Source organism: Diabrotica virgifera, chromosome 7, assembly GCF_917563875.1.
Source record: "Diabrotica virgifera virgifera chromosome 7, PGI_DIABVI_V3a".
Classification (NCBI taxonomy): Eukaryota; Metazoa; Arthropoda; class Insecta; order Coleoptera; family Chrysomelidae; genus Diabrotica; species Diabrotica virgifera.
The window spans coordinates 149,013,491-149,033,778 of NC_065449.1; the positions used below are offsets into that span (position 1 = coordinate 149,013,491).

A 20,288-nucleotide genomic window follows, 5' to 3' on the forward strand; every position below is an offset into this window, starting at 1 on the left:
CTAACACATTTATTCGCAATGAAAGAATCAACTTCGAAACTTACAAGAATCAGATTAGATTTAGAGGAATACGATTTCGAAATAAAATACATAACAGGGAAAAATAACTATGCAGATAGTCTTTCAAGAATAACATTACATCAACTAAAGAACCTATACATAGACAATACCCATATATTAGCTATAACACGAGCTCAAGCAAGAGAAAATAAGAAGGAAGCAAGGCAAACGAAGGCAGAAAGTGAACTCGCACTACAGCCAGAAGCCCACAGACAAACAGTAAGAAAGGTACTAAATAATTTAGAGGCGCATAGACTACCAATTTTGTCTTTTGGAGCAGAACTAATCTCACCAAGGCTGAGCATTAGGGTCAAAAACAAAATAAAGTGCAGCAAGAGCATAGCCACAGGATTCAATCATTTCGATTTAAACCAAACGTTGGCACAGCTTGATAAGCTGGCGGTAGAGAATGCAGTACGTAAAGTAAAAATATACGTAAACGATATTATTTTTAAAGTGTGCACAATTGAGGAATTTATTAAACAAGGAAACAAAATATTAAAGAATGTTGAACTATACATATGTGAAGTACCAGAAACAATAGAAGAAGACAAAGAAAAACACAGGCTAATAGAAGAATATCAGAATCATCCGATGTTTGGAGGACACGTAGGAAATAACAGACTAATAAAGAAGCTAAAAGCAAGATTTAGATGGAAAAATTTGGAAAAAGACGTAAGAAAATACGTTAAACAATGTCATAAATGTCAAATTAATAAACCGAAAAAGACACATGTCGAATAATTCGTGATATCGGACACTTCTTCCAAACCATGAGACATAGTATACATAGATACGATAGGTCCATTCACTAAAAGTAACGAAGGTAATAGATACTGTATAACAATGTTATGTGAACTTACTAAATACGCGGTCAGCATACCCGTGTACAATAAAGAAGCAGATACAATAGCCCGAGGAATTTTTGATCATTTCATACCAACATATGGACTCATGAAGCAAATAAGAACAGACCAAGGCACAGAATATAAAAATGAAGTAATGCAGGAATTAACAAAGCTATTAAAAATAGATCACAACTTCTCAACGGCATACCATCCACAGTCCATTGGAAGTTGCGAAAAACTACACAGAACATTAAACGAGTACGTAAGAGCATTCATATATGAAGACAGAGAAAATTGGGATGTGTGTTGCAGGATGTTCACATACTGCTACAATACAACCCCTAACGCGTATCATGGTTACACACCGTTTGAACTATTATATGGCAGGAAGGTTAACCTACCAGAAGACCTTACACAGGAGGTTCAACCATGTTACAATATAGATGCTTACTACAATGAGTTACGTTACAAACTACAAAGCGCACACGAGAGAGCTAAAACCTTCTTACTAAAGCACAAAAAAGAGCGACAAGAAAAGAATAAGCTCAAAGCAACACCACAACACTTTAAAATAGGAGACCTAGTCCTGGTAAAAAGGGAAGAGAATGGTAAGTTTGATAGTCTTTATGTAGGCCCTTTCACAATAACAGAGGTAAATAATGTTAATTGTAAGATCAGATCGGAAAACAATAAAATCAAGGAAATACATAAGAATAGATTATATGCTTACAATCCGAGAACACCGTGAGTGACAAGTGAAACGGGAACAGTGTAGATAACGAACATTTTCACTTTTATTTTTTTTGTATTTAATTAGTATTTATAGGAAAAATGTATATATTGTACTTCGTAAAACGCAGCAAGTAATTAGTGGTACTATTAGAAAAATTTTCTTCCTTTTCCGTAGTCAGAAAATTTTCGGGGGAAGGGGAAGATGAATTGGGATACACAGCATCTCAGTAAACATCATATTAAAAATAAACCTTTTAATAATTAAATGCCCGTGGTAATGTTTGTTTTTAATAAATACGATTAACCTAGTTTTTGCATCGATGCATGCTAGTATTTGATACAAGGTCGAGTTGCAATAATATTCAGTGGGTGTTTATTAACAGTCAGCACTTTTGAATTACGTTCACCTTGGCTTACAAAAAACAGTAAATAAACAATAATCGACTTTAATTATATTTTTACGAGAACAGATAAATCAATTAGCAGTTGAGATTCCAGGGGGTAACATCGATTTCAAGTAAATACTATACCACCAGTTACTTTCTGTGATATATTTAACGTGTAAATAAATGTATTAACAACGAACGATATTTACTACATCAACCCTCATAGTCGGGGTAACCACCCCTAAGTATCCAGGGTGGCTCAGAAGACAGGAGCCACCATACTCCCTTGGCTTGGCCTTCCATGTTCCAATTTTATATTAAGTAAATACCGTCTATTATGTGGAATTGTTTCTAAGAAACATTCCAATATTGAAAAAAAGTTGTTTGTTAAACCTGTGGCGACATAAATTAGTGTGTATTTTAAAACAAGAATAAAAAACCGCTAAACGCCGTAAAAATGAGAGGCGCATACAATATTCCAGCTACAAAAGATCTGATATGAATATTACGTGGCGCGAAAATGTATTTTCATTTTGATGCAAAACAAAATTCTAGTTTTATTTTAAAAGAGTTTTCCATAATGTTTGCTAAATTTGAAGTAAACGCGCCACAAAAGAGTTTCAAATTTCAAACTGTATCAAAATTACTCTTTTGTGGCGCGTTTTACTTCAAATTTAGCAAATATTATGGAAAAATCTTTTAAAATAAAACCAGAATTTTGTTTTGCATCAAAATGAAAATACATTTTAGCGTCACGTAATATTCATATCAGATCTTTTGTAGCTGTAATATTGTATGGGCCACTCATTTTTACGGCGTTTAGCGGTTTTTTATTCTTGTATCAGGAGGTTTTCAAAGTTATTTATAAATTAAATATATGAAGTTAAATGCAATGTTTCTCGATTACACATTAAGCTTTGTAAATGGTCGCCTTTGTCGCATTATCTCCCAAATGATCTAGTGTCCATCGAATGTACACTAGATTTTTTTTCTATTCGAAATAGATTGAAAAAAATATTGGGATGGCCGGTAAATGAACTCGGATTGCCCATTGCCAGATCAAACTTAGCGTCGTAACAACTACAACTACATAAACCATTTAGGGAATAATCGTTAACTGGATTATACTTTTGTAGCTTAATAACTTCTAAACGGCTTAACCGATTTTGATCACTAAACATGAGTTTGAAACATATTGACAAGTAGTATCTGATAAATCTAAGGTCAAGTATGATAACTGAAGCTATTACAGGAATTATTGAGCTTGAAAAACCGTTTTTACCATAAGAAATATATTTGATCATACTTATGAAGCCTATAACTTAAAAATTCGAATTTTCCCGGATATGAGGTATACACCGTTAGATTCGTCTAGAGTCCTTCTACAAAAGCTCAGTTATTGGCGCAATTCGTAGGTTGAAATTTTGAGTAATTGTCGAAAAACCAAAATTTTTAAAGTTTAGTTTTTCAGTTTTTCGCCTAAACTGAGCCGTTTGTATGTCTGATCCTGGCGGCTTAAACACCATTTGAAAGCTTAACTCAATACTATTGATTTGGTGTATTTGCGGTTCTCCTGTCTCTTCTTAAACCGAAGATATATACCCCCCAAAAATATGCCGTTTTGTACCTACCAAGTCCTATAGCTGGCTTATGGGTGGTCAAAAGTCACAAACTACATCGGTTCTGAATCGGCCCTGACCCCCTCTTCAAACACAGAAAAAAATTCAGATGGTTTAACTTTTCCACATACATACATACATACATACATAGATACATACATACATATATATCGACAAACATATTTTCCCTTTTTTAAATAAAAATTAAGTCATATTTCTGAGCTCGGTAACTTTTGAATGGTTGGTATAACCGATTTTCAAAATCAGACATGCGTTAGAAAGGTAATGATCAGTACTATCAGAAGCCGCAAAGGTCGGAGTTACATTTTCGAAGTTTTTGGGAGTTTTGGGGACGAGAACGAAAAACAGACCCTAAATAGGAAGGGCCGTAAAATCCACACCCGTGGACCAAAATGAATGGTTGACATATGAATGGGAGAGTCTTTTCCTGAACATTAAGATGGGAGTTGGCCCAACTTTCAATTCAGTCAGATTTAGAAAATCGAAAATTTCGTGTATATATAGTGTCGCGTGTAGGGGAGTGTAGATGTGCGCCACTGGCGAGAACTGCCGTTCTCTGGTAATTTCTTTAGTTCTATGTTCAGAATGATGATTCCTGTTTGGGTTCAGTTGTGATTAAAATATGTTTTACTAATGTTTATTTATCATTTATTGACACAATACTAATATCAAAATTACGAATACATTATTTTATTTATTAAAACAAATTAATTTTTTGTCAATTGTCATTTTTGACTTGGGGTCATTTTTTAACCCCGTTGGTCATCCGTGTAACAAAACAAGGTTGGTCATCGGAAGGTTAACTGTACCTATCTCTAATTCTCGTTTATGGATTTAGACGTTTCATTTTTTAAATTAGTATGTACTTTTTGCGGACATTACAAATATGCATTATTTGAATAAATAAATGTTTGGTTTAAATCTAAATATTTTCAAAACTAACATACCACTAATTTTAAAGACACCAATAAACTTAATTTGTATCCTATGGAAGAAATCTGTAGGTACTGATAAGTAAAAAGGTCTCAAGTCAAAAATATTTTTTAGTGCGTAAAAATCGATGAAAAGCAATTGAATTTCAAGGCATAGTTGAATTTAACAGTTAATTTCAAAAGAAAGATGAAAATCAGTCTATTACTGCACTTTTATCGATGTTTTAACGTAGGTTACTAAAAAACTTATATAAGTCAAAATCGATATTATTAAGATAATAATATCGCTTAAGGCCTTTTAGGCCTGGATCCCGCGTTCCAAAAAAAGTTTAATAGCAAGCTGAAAATTTGTTAATAGCTTAACTGTGTCTAGTCGGACAAACTTTGATGTACTAGAACACTGGAACAGGGGAAGTTTTAATTGTGTATATAGTGCAACAGAGACGCACCATATAGTGGAACCCGCCGGCAATCTCACTTATCTTGGCAACCACAAAAATAATAATTTACGTCGAGGGTTTTCCAGCATCGAAAATACGTATATTCGCATTTTTCAGATTTTAAATCGCTTGAACTATAAACTCGAAATCTATCAACTTTTGAGAAAAATTATAAGATAACTTTTTTGTTTGGAATAATCCAAAAAACTTAGAGTGCTTTTTTATCTATTTAAAAAATTTGTTTTCTGAAAAAAAATTTCCCTTTGGGTTTTAATGGAAAAAATTGAAAAAGGAAAAAAATTGTTTAAACCTATTGTATTTTTTTGATAAGTACAGCTTTTTTATCATGGTTGTATAGTAAAATTTACCTAAATAGACATTATTTAAAAGACTATATTTTATTTATACAAAGATTAAAAAAAGGTTGGAATGGAATCTAAAACATTTGGAATTTGGACATTCATTTTGATTGTATTTTTCTAACAGATATATACCTATTTATGATTGATATGTTTCTTATTTGAGTGACTTTATACACTGCGGTGCAAAAAAATCGATCCACTAAAAATTTGGTCATTTTTGATGTTTCGAATTTCCTAAACCTGTTGTCCGATTTAAGTGATTTTTTTACCACGTTATAGCCTTATCCATTGACAATATCGCTGTAATAATATTGTTGCTAGACAGTTGTATACCGGGTGTACGAATCAAACTGTGTTTTTTTCTCAAAGTTACCATCACCCTGTGGATTATGCTAGCATTTATAAAATACTGAAATTAAAACCCAACTATAGCCTCAGGTTTTCTTAACATTTTGTCTTTCTATTAATTCGCTTATGTTGGATAATAAAAAAGTTAGGTACTTTAACAACTGGCCATGTTCGTCATCAGTACAGGGTGTTTCTAAATAAGTGCGACAAACTTTAAGGGGTAATTTTACATAAGAAAATAATGACAATTTGCTTTATAATCATATGTCCGCAAACGCTTCGTTTCCGAGATATGGGATGTTCAAATTTTTTTTACAAACTGACGATTTATTTATTGCTTTAAAACCAGTTGAGATATGCAAATCAAATTTGTGGGTTTTAAGACGTAGTTACTGCACTTTTTTGACATACCTACAATTAAAATTTAATATTTACCATTGGCGCGCAAACGGTTATTATGACCGATAATATTACCCGTACGCACGCCAATGGTGAATATACAATTTTTAATTGTATGTTAAAAATGTGCTATAATTACGTCTTAAAACCCACCAAATTTCATTTGCATATCTTAATTGGTTTTAAAGCAATAAATAAATCGTCAGTTTGTAAAAAAATTGAACATCCCGTATCTCGGAAACGAAGCGTTTGCGGACATATGATTATAAAGCAAATTGTCATTATTTTAAATTACCCCTTAAAGTTTGTTGCACTTACTTAGAAAACACCCTGTACTGATGACGAACATGGCCAGTTGTTAAAGTACCTAACTTTTTTGTTATCCAACATAAGCGAATGAATCGAAAGACAAAATGTTAAGAAAACCTAAGGCTATAGTTGGGTTTTAATTTCAGTATTTTATAAATGATAGAATAATCCACAGGGTGATGCGAACTTTGAGAAAAAAGCACAGTTTGATTCGTACACCCGGTATACAATGACAGTTTGACTGTCTAGCAACAATATTATTACAGCGATATTGTCAATGAATTAAGGCTATAACGTGGTAAAAAATCACTCAAATCGGACAACAGGTTTAGGAAATTCGAAACATCAAAAATGACCAAATTTTTAGTGGATCGATTTTTTGCACCGCAGTGTATATCGTAAATTATAATATGCTTTTACTAACCTACACATTCCTACCAAGAAGGAATGTTTAGTATTTTGTCGTATGTCCAGAAGGCTTCGTTCAGTGTAGCACCCGGTATTTTATTTATTTTCATTTTTAAATAAGTGAAAATAAGCGGCACTACGGAAAATGTGTCACAAATATTATTTTTTTATAGTTAACGCATATTTCAAATTCTTTATATATAACAATAAGGAAACGGAAATATTTATGTCTATCGAACTTCAACACTATAAATAAATCAGACGCGGACGCATCTATTTATAAACTTTTCATTCTTCGCAATTTTTGTGAATAAAAACACAAACACGCCGAAATAAAAACGACATACCTGGAACAACTGAAGAAAGTACACACTGCACATGGCCAATATAATTTTGTGCGCCTTCACCTGATGGCTCCCTACGGAAAGGGTGACATCGGTCATGATGTCTCCATCCAAGAAACATGGTAAATTGTGAACTAATGTATTTTCGTGGTAATGCCATCTGAGAACGAATTGTTGGTCAGACATAACGGTGGTCAGTGTGTGGTAATAAGAAAAAACATAGTACGCCAAGTGGCCCAGAATTGTCCAGCTGTCTATTTTTAAGTTTCCTGGAGAAATAATCAGGTGCCAGAAAATTTAGTTGGCTTTATTTAATTCCTCCAAAGATAGCATCAAATGAACACGGTGTCTCGATAAATAGGACGTTGAAATATTTAACAATAGACGCTTTGGAAATGCGTGGTAGGATATTGTTCGAGACTGGAATTCATGTTTTCATGTTGATTATACGGGGTAAATCAGTTTGTACGAAATATGTTAATCGGGAAAATTTATTCATTTATTTAATTAGTAAAACGTAAAATATTAGATATCGTTTTTTTAATACCCCTTACCCTGTCCATCGTCTTTTTCCTCTTTCTCATAGTACTTATAGTGAGCCCTGTGAAGTTGGCACCTCTAAATACGATTTTTTCAAAAATTTTTCTTTTTTTTAATTGTCCATCAAATGTCCACTCTTCTCCAGTAAAATTTTTTTTTGTCCACCTTTTGTTTACGAGATACTAAAAAAACGTGAAATAAGGCCCAACACCCCGAAGTAAAAAAAAACGTCGTAAAAACTGATACGTTTGATTGTCCAACTGTTGTCCACACTGGTCCAGGCATTTTTTTTAATTGTCCACCTTTTGTTTATTTAAATTAACAATAATTATTGTTTGTTAGTAAAAATGCCAAAAAATGAGAATTTCTCATTTCGTCTTCTGTGATTGGTAGATGCCGCGTCAAAGAATATGTGTGTGTGTGTTTATGTTTTATTGGCACTGGTTTAAGCAACCAACTGGCCAGACAAAGAATATCGATCGGGAAAAAATTATTTCGTCATTAGTTAAAGCGGGACAGAGGCCGTTTTCTCCGTTTCCTCCTTCCACTCATTCGCTTTCTGTTCTATGCGTCTCACTCGCACTGCAGCAGCCTCTGTGTCCCCTTAAGATGGGAAATATTGCTTGCACCAGGAATTTGATTAAAACTTGCAGTTTACATTTTTCGTTTATCAAAACATTTATCACTGATACTTTTACTATTTTCTATAAACTTAGAGAAAAATGAAATGTTGAATGTTTACAAAAATCCTACAGAAGTATATCAATAGACTCACTTATTAATTGTTAGTCGTCTAATTGTCTATTTCTTCGTGATTCTCAAACCTATCATGCATTTTTTTTTTCAAAAATGTAAACATATATTATTTTTCGGTTATCCAATCAACATAACTTGAGCATAGTTTCTTCGAATTTTACAATTTAACTTGTGCCTTACTTTTCATTCACAATCAACTATTAAAATATATGACAAGTACCTACTGCATATTAAAATGTAAGTAACTTAAGTAAGTAATTAAAATTAAATAGTAAGTAACTCATGTGAAAAGTTACAGATGACATACTATTCTCAAAAATGTTGATCATCAAGAAATTTTTCATCCTCGCCTTCAAATTTACAGAAAATTGTCAAGCTTTAACGCATCAAATGAATCATACTTCCGAGGAATTTTCTAATATGTTATTATCAAATTATAAATAATTGCGATCAACAAAAAAAAAAGAAAAATAGAAAGTGTACAAATAAAAAAAATGCCAAAATATGTCTAAACATCAGTTGGACAGTAAAATCTATTAGTTTTTATGACCTTTTTTCAAAGTCCAGGTGCTTGGCCTTATTATGGGTAAAATATAATTATGTATCATTTTCTAATTATCTCTTAGGCTAAAAATGGACAACGAAAATTTTCTTGCTAAGCAATAGTAAAAGTTAAAAACATCAAGCAAACAATAATATATTTCTTCACTAGTGTGGAAAAGTTTTTTTAATTGAATCTGAGGGTTGCAATGCGAGCCGAAGGCGAGCATTTTAATCAGATGAGTTAAAAAAACTGTTCCACACTAGTTAAAAACGATATTTTATTCAACAATGTGTGAAAATGCGAATATTGCATCACTCGAGCGTGTGGAAAAGTAACCTTTCCTACACGGCGTTGAATAAAAATATCATTTTTTGGAATTCGCATTCATGATCCATTGTTTCTACCAAATTAAAAAATATTGCTGAGAAAAAACCAATGTTTCACAACTTTTGGACAATCCAAAGCTGTTAGTCCTGACAACTTTTTCTCGAATTCGGAAACTTGTACTCCTTCCCTGTCCAAAAAATTTGTTTCAACTATTTTTTTCAAAAAAGGTGGACAAAAAAAAACTTTTTGTTGGACAAGGGTGGACATTCGACGGACAATCAAACGTGAAAAATTTTTTCCAAAATTCTCAATTTTTGGCATTTTTACTAACAAACAATAATTATTGCTAATTTAAATAAACAAAAGGTAGACAATTAAAAAAAAATGCATGGACAAGTGTGGACAACAGTTGGACAATCAAACGTATCAGTTTTTACGACGTTTTTTTGACTTCGGGGTGTTGGGCCTTATTTCACGTTTTTTTAGTATCACGTAAACAAAAGGTAGACAAAAAAAATTTTTTGCTGGACAAGGGTGGACATTCGATGGACAATCAAACGTGAAAAAAAATTTCCAAAAATTCTCATTTTTTGGCATTTTTACTACTTAACAAACGATAATTATTGCTAATTTAAATAAATAAAAGGTGGACAATTAAAACAAATGCCTGGACAAGTGTGGACAACAGTTGGACAATCAAACGTATCAGTCTTTACGACGTTTTTTTGACTTCGGGGTGTTGGGCCTTATTTCACGTTTTTTTAGTATCTCGTAAACAAAAGGTGGACAAAAAAAATTTTTTGCTGGGTGGACATTCGATGGACAATCAAACGTGAAAAAAAATTTCCAAAAATTCTCATTGGCATTTTTACTAACAAACGATAATTATTGCTAATTTAAATAAATAAAAGGTGGACAATTAAAAAAAATGCCTAGATAAGTGTGGACAACAGTTGGACAATCAAACGTATTAGTTTTTACGACGTTTTTTTGACTTCGGGGTGTTGGGCCTTATTTCACGTTTTTTAGTATCTCGTAAACAAAAGGTGGACAAAAAAAATTTTTACTGGACAAGGGTGGACATTTGATGGACAATTAAAAAAAAAACAAAAATTTTTGAAAAAATCGTATTTAGAGGTGCTAACTTCACAGGGCTCTTATAGTGTCTTACAGGGCGTCGGATGTAGGGTTCCGCCTCTTTTCCATTTCTTCCTGGCCATCATTGGTGGCTAGGTTCTTCATATCCCTTATATTCATGTCTCTCCTTTCACCTAGATCATGGATCTGGTCCATCCATATCTTGCTCTGCCTCTACTTTTTTCTTTTGTTTCCCATTTTGGCGTCATATACCTTATTTGTTAGTCTTGTTCGCTTCATTCGCTCTATGTGGCCAGACCAGTTCAATTGTTTGTTTCCGATCTTCCTCATTATCGTTTCTTGTTCCAGCTCTCTCCAATATCTTCATTTCTGAGTCTTTCAAACTTCGTAACTCCAGCTATTCTTCTCAGTCGCATGTTTCTTTTGAACAATCCATGTTTCCGCCCCATATGTCATTATCGGATTTTATATGCTGTTATATACCTACTCTGAGTTTAGTTTTGTTGTCTATTTCTGATTTCCCAAAAATTGTATTATTTAAAGAGTACTTACCTAATACACGTTAGTAGCCTTCTTAGGGCTAGAAATCGTAAGTACTTGGGACATGTGATGAGAGGGCAAAAATACTCATTATTACAACGTATTATGCAAGGCAAAATCCGAGGAAAGCGAAATGTGGGAAGACGAAGGACATCCTGGCTTAAGAACTTACGGGAATGGTTCGAATGCAGTAGTGCAGAGCTATTTAGAGCGGCAGTCAACAGAGTCCGCAATGCCATGATGGTTTCTAACCTTCGATAGAAGATGGAATGTGACGTTGGGAGTTGCAACGAAGACACTACCCCGAACAAACAAACTTAAACTTTTTCCGTTTCTTTATTTTAATAATTAAATGTACATGTAAATTACGTACGAGTTGAGATAGGTCGTGAAAAACTCATTGACCCTGACTAAGAGAGTGAGAGTGTAAGAACAACATATCAGGTATACGACTTTCCTATTTATGTATAATCTATTATAGTTAAAAACAGTGCAAATATACAGAGTTGGGATAAAGTATGGAACCAAGCAAATATCTTTGAAATGAAAAGATCAATATTTATGAAACTTTGCATGCAAGTACAGCAACGTAAAAGGCATCTGATGCCATTTTTTTTGTTACTACTCCACTTCCGGTTTCACCGGAAATACCCTTAACTTATTTACTTTAAATGGGACATGGGACACCCTGTATATTTTTGCAGATTTTAAAAGAACTTGTTATTTTTAATTCATACATACCAAGTTTGGAAGAAAAATCTATTAAAACAAGAAATAAATCTGTTTACAGTTAAAAATAGGTTAATTTATTTATGTTAGGTTAGACCAATGATAATACAAATAAAAAAAATCATTTCAAATGTTGAAAATGCCCGCCGTTCTCTTTCTGACAACGTGCAAGCCTATAAATAAATTCATGAGTCACTCTTTGTAAGATTTCTCCACGTATTAGTTCACATTCATAAATTATTCTTTGTCTCAAATCCTGCAAGAATGTTGGGCGCCTAACGTAAACACGTAATTTTAGATAACCCCAAAGAAAAAAATCTAACGGGTTGAGGTCTGGAGAACGAGCGGAGCGGGCCACTCTAATAATCCTCTACGTCCAATCCATCGATTTGGAAAATTCACCTCCAAAAAATCCCTAACCCGTCGGTCATAGTGGGGAGGCGCTCCATCTTGTTGAAACCAAAAATTTGGTTGTAACTGGCCATTCTGTTGAAGTGCAGGAATAATTTGGTTATTTAGTAAATATAAATACTTTTCACCATTCAAATTTCCGTCTATGAAAATTGGGCCTATTAGTCTATTTTGAACAATTCCCATCCAAACATTTAACTTTTGTGGATGCTGGGTATGTGCCTCAATAATCCAATGAGGATTCTCATTTGACCAATACCTACAATTATGGCGGTTAACTGTTCCATATAAGCAAAAAGTTTCCTCATCGGAAAACACTACATTACTTGCAAAATGTTCGTCTTCGTTACAAATATCTATCATTTGTTCGTAAAACTCCAGCCGTCGCGTCGGCCAAAATTAGGGATGGACTCGAGCCGAGCCGAGCCGAGCTTTTGAAAAGCTTGTGCTCGGCTCGAAATTTCGAGCCGAGCTCGAGATAGAAGCTTGGCTTGAACTTCGAGCTTGCAGGTTGAGCTCGTGGCTCGTGCCGGCTCGGCTCGAATAGTTCGAGCCGAGCCGAGCCGAGCTCAAAACATAATAATGAATGTAAAATATAACATTCGTAGTAATTTTTTTTACTTATAATAGTCAAATATAAGAAATAATAAGAAATTCACTAAATGCTTTTCACATAATAGCTACATACTCTGTCATAGTAACGTTAGGAGACAAGAAGAGTGAGATTTTTTTTTCTTAGATTAATGAACAAATAGAAGAAATTAAAAATGTTTATTTCACAGTTTGTCTTAATTTCTGTTTAAAAAACTATGATAATGTATGATTTTAGTGTTCGTCCTGAAATAATGTCAGTCTTTTTAAAATAATCCGATTTAAAGGAAGCCAAGAAAATAGTTTTATCGCTGAGAAACTATATAGGTAGATATATTACGATAGTTTAATATAAATTTCAAATAAGATGGCATATTTGTATTAAGTATTATGACAAGATAGTGGATGAATTGTTTGATAACACCCGGATTTCGTATAGTGTAGTTTTATTTATTTAGCGTATGGCTTAAGTATATCACAGAATATATTTAGATTTATGCATTATACAATGCATCACAAACAAATGTCCAATTTTTTTATATATTCGATTGACCCTTCGGTTGCCATTACAAAGTCTATAGGGTCGCCTGTGTATGCTCTGAGTGGGCAGTCCTGAACAATGTGACTGATCGTCTGTCTTGCAGCGCCGCAGTCACAAGAAGGCGAGGGGAGTTTCCCCATCTGTGGAGGGAGTCGGCGCATCTTCCACAGTTTGTTCAAATTCGATTAAGGGCTGCCCAAATCTTACGGGGACGTTCAAATTCGCCAGGTTTCCCTATGATATCCGGTAGACTATGGTAATGCGGATCTGTCCTACTTTCCCAATCTTCTCTCCATCGGGTATTTAAGTCAAAGTTGGATTGCTGCAGCGCTTGAGCAGATTGTAGAGGGGGTAACCTGGATCGGAGACGGTTTCCAAGAATATCGGGGATGTCGTTGTGGACTAGAAGCTGGCGACTGTCCATTATTTTGTTATATTCTTTAACCAATGCATGTTCGCGGCGTAGGTTGGGTGGTGCTATATTACTAAGGGTAGGTAGCCACATTGTAGGGGTGGGCTTAATTGTGCCTGTTATCATACGCATAGTACGGTTTAGTTGGGTGTCGACCAGGTGGGTATGCCTGCTATTTAGCCACACTGGAGCACAGTATTCTGCCACCGGATATATCAGGCCAAGAGCAGAGGATCTTAATGTTGATGCTGTGGACCCCCATGTAGTGCCGCAGAGTTTATGTATTATATTGTTGCGTGTTTTCAATTTTGCTGCTGTTTTCGTCAGGTGTTCTCTGAATGTGAGCGTTCTGTCTAGAGTAACCCCAAGGTATTTCGGGTATTTATTGTGTTTTAACAGCTTGTTATTAAAATACACTCGCAATTCTCTGTTTGCCAACTTGTTGTTTAGATGAAAAGCTGATACTTCAGTTTTTGTAGTACTTGGCTGTAGTCTCCATTTCTTAAGGTATTCGCTGAGGATGGATAAGTCATTCGTGAGAGTGATTTCTGTAGTTTCTAAAGATTGGTGGCTTGTTGCAAGGGTCCAGTCGTCAGCATATCCAAACTTCCGAGATTCGGTTTCAGGCATGTCAGCAATATAGAGGCTGAAAAGTAAAGGGGCAAGGACAGAACCCTGTGGAAGACCATTGTTAAGTTTCATCTGTCTACTCGTCTCCTTTCCCATTATAACCTGGAAGGCTCTGTTGGTCAGCATGTTGTCAATGACATAGGCGTAACCAGGGGGGGTTTTGGGGGTTGTAACCCCCCCCCCCATTGGGATGTACTTTGAGCTCTATACGCGTAACACCATAGCCCTCAGAGACCTTCCAGTAGTTGTAACCCCCCCCTTTCAGGTAGTTGTAACCCCACCCTTAGGATCATCCTGGTTACGCTTATGGTCAATGAGGTTAATTATCTTTCTGCAGGGGATAATGCGGGCCAGTTTATATATTAATCCCTGTCTCCAAACAGTATCATATGCTGCTGTTAGATCTATAAATACTGTTGCTGTCTTTTGTTTCTTTTGAAAACTAGCTTCTATAAAAGTTGTTAATGACAGCACTTGGTCCGTACAGCTTCGATGAGGGCGGAAGCCAGCTTGTTCAATGGGGACATTTTCTAGTATCCTGTGACTAATTCTGTTGAGGAGAAGCTTTTCTAATAGTTTATATACCATGCTGAGTAGAGCTATGAAGTGAGAAAGGAATGTTACCTGACTGAAGTATATCATTAAAAAACATTGCAAGCCACTGTTTCGTGTATGCACCACTGTGTATCAAGAACTCTGGATGGATACCATCAAAGCCAGGTGCTTTACCTGATTTCATTTCTTTCAGCGCATGTGTGATTTCAGAAATAAGTATTCTTGCTGAATATTCGGAGTTCGTTCTGTTCATTTGTTTTAATGCCCTTAAGTCTCTTTTCACGTTGGTAGTATGTGTTCGATCTCGTGGAGCTCTGGATAGAGATACTATATGGGAGGCAACCTTGTTAGGAGACATTTTAGACTCTCTGGATTCCAGCTGGTTAGCTCCTCCAATTTTCCGCGACAAGGACCATGCCTGCCGGCTTGATTTTTTGAAGTCAAGGTTTTCGACAGTCTTTATCCACTTTTGGCGTCTAGCTGTATCGATGTTGTGTAAAAGCTCATCGGCTATTTCTCGGTCACCACTTTCGAGAAACTTCGTGTATAAGTCTTCACATGTTTCAGTCCATCCAGGCACATATTCTTTGCGATACCCCCTAGGGATGGTTTTCTTGGCAGTGCTTATTACTGCACCCACAAACCTCTCATAATGTTTGCTGGTTGGAGGGACCCAGCTCAAGGTCCGGTCTAGTTGTTCAGAGAACTTCTTCCAGTTTGCTTTTCTAAGATTCCACCTGGGTCGAGGATATGATCTAATTATTGGAATTGATATTCCGATGATGATAAGCACCGGACGATGTTGAGTATGTGGGAAGTCTGCAAGGACACTTCTCGCAGTTGTTAGTGGTCTGTCATCGGTATCTTTTGAGGCAAAACATAGGTCTGGGTTATATTCTTTTCTCCATGCAGCTGTTTTAAATGTTCCTCTGTCTTTGAAATCAAAAACTAGATATGTGTTTTGCTCTTCGGACCATTCTACTAGTGCCTCCCCATTTTCATCATTCGTGGTGTACTTCCACATTTCGTGGTGGCTGTTGAAGTCGCCGATGTATATAGTAGGATGTGGATGAGTCTTTAGCACTTCTGGGTTCCATGTAGTGGCTGGAGGTTTGTATATGTTAACTACGGTAATATCTCCGATCTTGGTGACTACTTCATGTATATTATTTTCATTGGAAGCAGAAAGTAGGAAACCCTTTTCTATATTGCAGCGAATGTAGGTTGCGACGCCGTAATGTTTATCATAGGTGGCTCCCAGTAAATCGTAGCCAGGTATCTTTCCCCTTAAATCAAGTTGGACTTTGTCTTCAGTATGGGTCTCTTGTATGGCAACCAGGTCAATGTCGTTATCGTGTATCGAGATCTCTAGTCAGTTGGTTCTGAGAAGAACCTTTATTTGTTCCCATCGTATGTTTACGTATAGATAAGATTTCTGTTTGTGATCTGTGATGTTGGCAGGATATTGTTTTTGTTTTTCGTTCGTCTGCCGCCAAATTTTTGGCTAGTTCATTTAGCGTTACCCAGGGTGCACCACATGGAGGCGAACTAGCATTACACCCCATTACATATAGTGTAGTGATAATAAATAATACAAATAACAATAAAAAGTAAAGTCTAATACGACCAGACTAATCCATAAATAATCGGAGTAGGAAAAAGCAGCATATTTTATGAAAACATTTTTTTTAAATATCAATATTCATATGTACATACAGTGTGGCCAAGCCAAATGGAATAAATTTATTATTTCGTGAATAAGCGCTTTTGGAAAAAAATTCCGAAACAGGTCGGTTTTTATTTTTAAATTACAATTTTTTGGCATATACTCGTATATGATAGTAGCTCATTTGAACGGTTATGAAATTCTCTATTCAGTAATATAAATATTAACATAATATACAGGGTGTCCAATTTTTTTTTAATTAAATTAATTGACACAAAAATGAGAATGTATACAGGGTGTTTCTAAATTCATGCGACAAACTTCAGGAGGTGATTGCTCGTATGAAATTAATATGGCTTCTTCCTATAACAAAATTTCCTCAGCCCAACCCTTAAGGGTGATATCACCCATAAAAGGTGGTAACTAAAATTGAGTTTTTATTTTTTTTTTTAATTTCAGTAAAGCTAGAAACTTGAAATTCTGTAATTTTCGTGCACTCGCAAAGGACTAACCACGTGTATTTTTTCAATATTCCTGTTACATTATACGGGGGTGAAATTAGCAACCCTTACTTTATTTCATATCAAAACTTTTTTTCGAGACGAAGTTGTATGAAATAAAATTTAACTTAAAATCCTTGTTTTATTTAAAACTTTTTTTTATTCTTAAATTTTTTTCCCAAAACCAATAGCTGCAGAGAAAAAAAATAAACATCATAATTTATAATTTTTTTAATAAATTGAGTGGAAAACAGTAAAGATGTAAAATGTGATACGATTCATAATAAATGCTGGAAATGATCACCTCTACCTTAATGTTTTTAATTACAAAGTTTTAGAATAGTAGGCTGCTGTCACTTCGACATTTACCGTGTTTACTTAATGTTTATTCAAATTTTAGTAGACTGATGTCAAACACTGTTGTTGGTAGTTACCAATCAAAGTTTACTTGTAAGTTTGTAGGTTGTTATTTTTGCATTATCTGTGTATTGTTTATTTTATAACATGTATACAAACGCTGAAATGGCCGACATGCATTTTGTGTATGGTATGGCAAATGGTAATTGTCGACAAGCTAGACGTCTTTATGCTGAAAAATATCCGCAACGAATAACGCCTCATCATTCCGTATTTGCACGTATTCACAACCGCTTATCCGAAACTGGAATGTTAAAAAGAAATTCAAACAGTACTGGTCGTTTCCGGACAGTTAGAAATGTAATGGTAGAACAAGCAATTTTAGATGAAATTGATGTACACCCGGAAACAAGCACTAGAATAATTGCCAACACCTTAAATATCAGCCATTCATCTGTGTGGCGAGTTTTAAAAGAGCAGCAGTTATATCCTTACCACATCCAACGGGTTCAAGCTCTTTTACCTAGAGATTTTCCTCAACGAGCTAGATTTTGTGAATGGTTAACACACGAAATGCGACAAAATCCTCAATTTTTAAATAATGTATTATTTACGGACGAGGTACATTTTTCAAGAGTAGCTATCATAAATTTTCACAATAATCACGTATGGGCAGACGAGAATCCCCATGAGATTATAGAGCACCATTTTCAAAATGTTTTTTCAGTGAACGTATGGATTGGTATAGTAGGGGATAACTTAATTGGGCCACATTTTCTGGCTCAGCCATTACATGGAATTTCTTACACCAGTTTTCTACAAAATGATCTCCCTGAACTACTTGAAGACATCGCACTGAATATCAGACAAAACATGTGGTTCATGCACGATGGTGCCCAGTACACTTCTGTCGGACTGCTAGGCAACATTTAGATGTAACATATCCCAACCGTTGGATTGGCCGAGGAGGGCCCCAACATTGGCCTCCTCGATCTCCAGAGTTAAATCCTTGTGATTTCTGTTTTTGGGGTTACCTTAAATCATTAGTCTACACGACACCCATAGTTGATATCAACGATTAGAAGAATCGTATTCAAATAGCGTGTGACACCATAAGAAATACACCTCAAATCTTTGAACGTGTACGGCAATCCATGACACGTAGGCTACGTTCATGTATTTTGGCTAGAGGTGGTCATTTCCAGCATTTATTATGAATCGTATTACATTTTACATCTTTACTGTTTTCCACTCAATTTATTAAAAAAATTATAAATTATGATGTTTACTTTTTTTCTCTGCAGCTATTATGATGTTTATTTTTTTTCTCTGTAGCTATTGGTTTTGGGAAAAAAATTTAAGAATAAAAAAAAGTTTTAAATAAAACAAGGATTTTAAGTTAAATTTTATTTCATACAACTTCGTCTCGAAAAAAAAGTTTTGATATGAAATAAAGTAAGGGTTGCTAATTTCACCCCCGTATAATGTAACAGAAATATTGAAAAAATACACGTGGTTAGTCCTTTGCGAGTGCACGAAAATTACAGAATTTTAAGTTTCTAGCTTTACTGAAATTTAAAAAAAAATAAAAACTCAATTTTAGTTACCACCTTTTATGGGTGATATCACCCTTAAAGGTTGGGCTGAGGAAATTTTGTTATAGGAAGAACCCATATGGAAGAATCCATATGGAAGAACCAAACTCCTGAAGTTTGTCGCATGAATTTAGAAACACCCTGTATGTAATTTATTTAATTCAAAATACATTTTGCTACTGTCAGTAAACAGAAAGAATGTTCATTTGACAAATATACATAGCTTTTCACTTAAATTCAATGTTCAAGATGCCACTCACCTGCCTCTTGGTAGTTTGAACATTTAATTTAAGCGAAAAGCTGTGTTTATTTGTCAAATAAACATTTTTTATGTTTTCTGACAGCAGTAAAATGTATTGTGAATTAAATAAATTACATACATTCTTCTTTTTGTGTTAATTAATTTAATTCGAATTTTTTTTTTGGACACACTGCATACATAATTATGTTAATATTGATATTACTGAATAGAGAATTTAATAACCTTCCAAATGAGCTAGCACATGACCCCTATTCCCATTTAAAAAAATAATCGATTACGTCATCACGCCCAGATGGATGACGTCATTAGTATGATATATGTAGGTATTATATATGCCAAAAAATCGTAATTTAAAAATAAAAATCGACCTGTTTTGAGATCTTTTTCTAAAATCGCTCATTCACGAAATAATGAATTTATTCCATTTGGCTTTGCCACACTGTATAATACTATTGGTAATATTGTAATGTAGTACCTACCACCTAAAAGGCCTGCATAAATAAATAAAAAATATAAATAAAAAGTATCAAGTATTTTATTGTCTTATATTACTAGATTCGCATAAAATAAATATTTCACTAAACTTAATACAGATGAGTTGTAACTCTTTTTTTTCAATTTAAGTAACTAAAAAACCTGTGTCACCTGAAAAATATTTTTGTACACTTACAGTCAATTGTAAATAGGTACATAGTATCTCCATTAACATTTTATATCGGAGATACTATTAAAAAAAATTACATTGTTAATAAAAATCATTTACAAGAGGAAAGGAGGAAAGTGTAGGTATATATTTAAAAATAACATTATAACTCTATTCTTACCAAATTATACATATACCTCGTCCAATTTACTTACCGTTGCACGTCATCCACGCCATAGCTTGTGACACGATACCAACAGGAAATATCTAGGCGGTAGGTGTGTCCCCTTTTAGAATCATTTTGATTCTAAAAAAGAACACACCCACCGCCTAAATATTTCGTGTTGGTATCGTGTTACAAGCTATGGCGCCGATGACGTGCA

The 20,288-nt window shown here is 34.5% G+C and overlaps 1 protein-coding gene across 1 annotated transcript in view; it reads right to left on the bottom strand.

Annotated features, from left to right (window-relative positions):
- The window catches only part of LOC126888292 (protein tramtrack, beta isoform-like), a 34,483-nt gene extending 26,981 nt beyond the window's left edge, over positions 1-7,502 (bottom strand). Inside the window, exon 1 of the mRNA XM_050656432.1 lies at positions 7,212-7,502. Within this exon, the coding sequence (XP_050512389.1) occupies positions 7,212-7,394 (183 nt within the window). The 5' untranslated portion in view covers positions 7,395-7,502. The remainder of the gene's footprint in view (positions 1-7,211) is intronic.
- Positions 7,503-20,288: the final 12,786 nt, after the last annotated feature.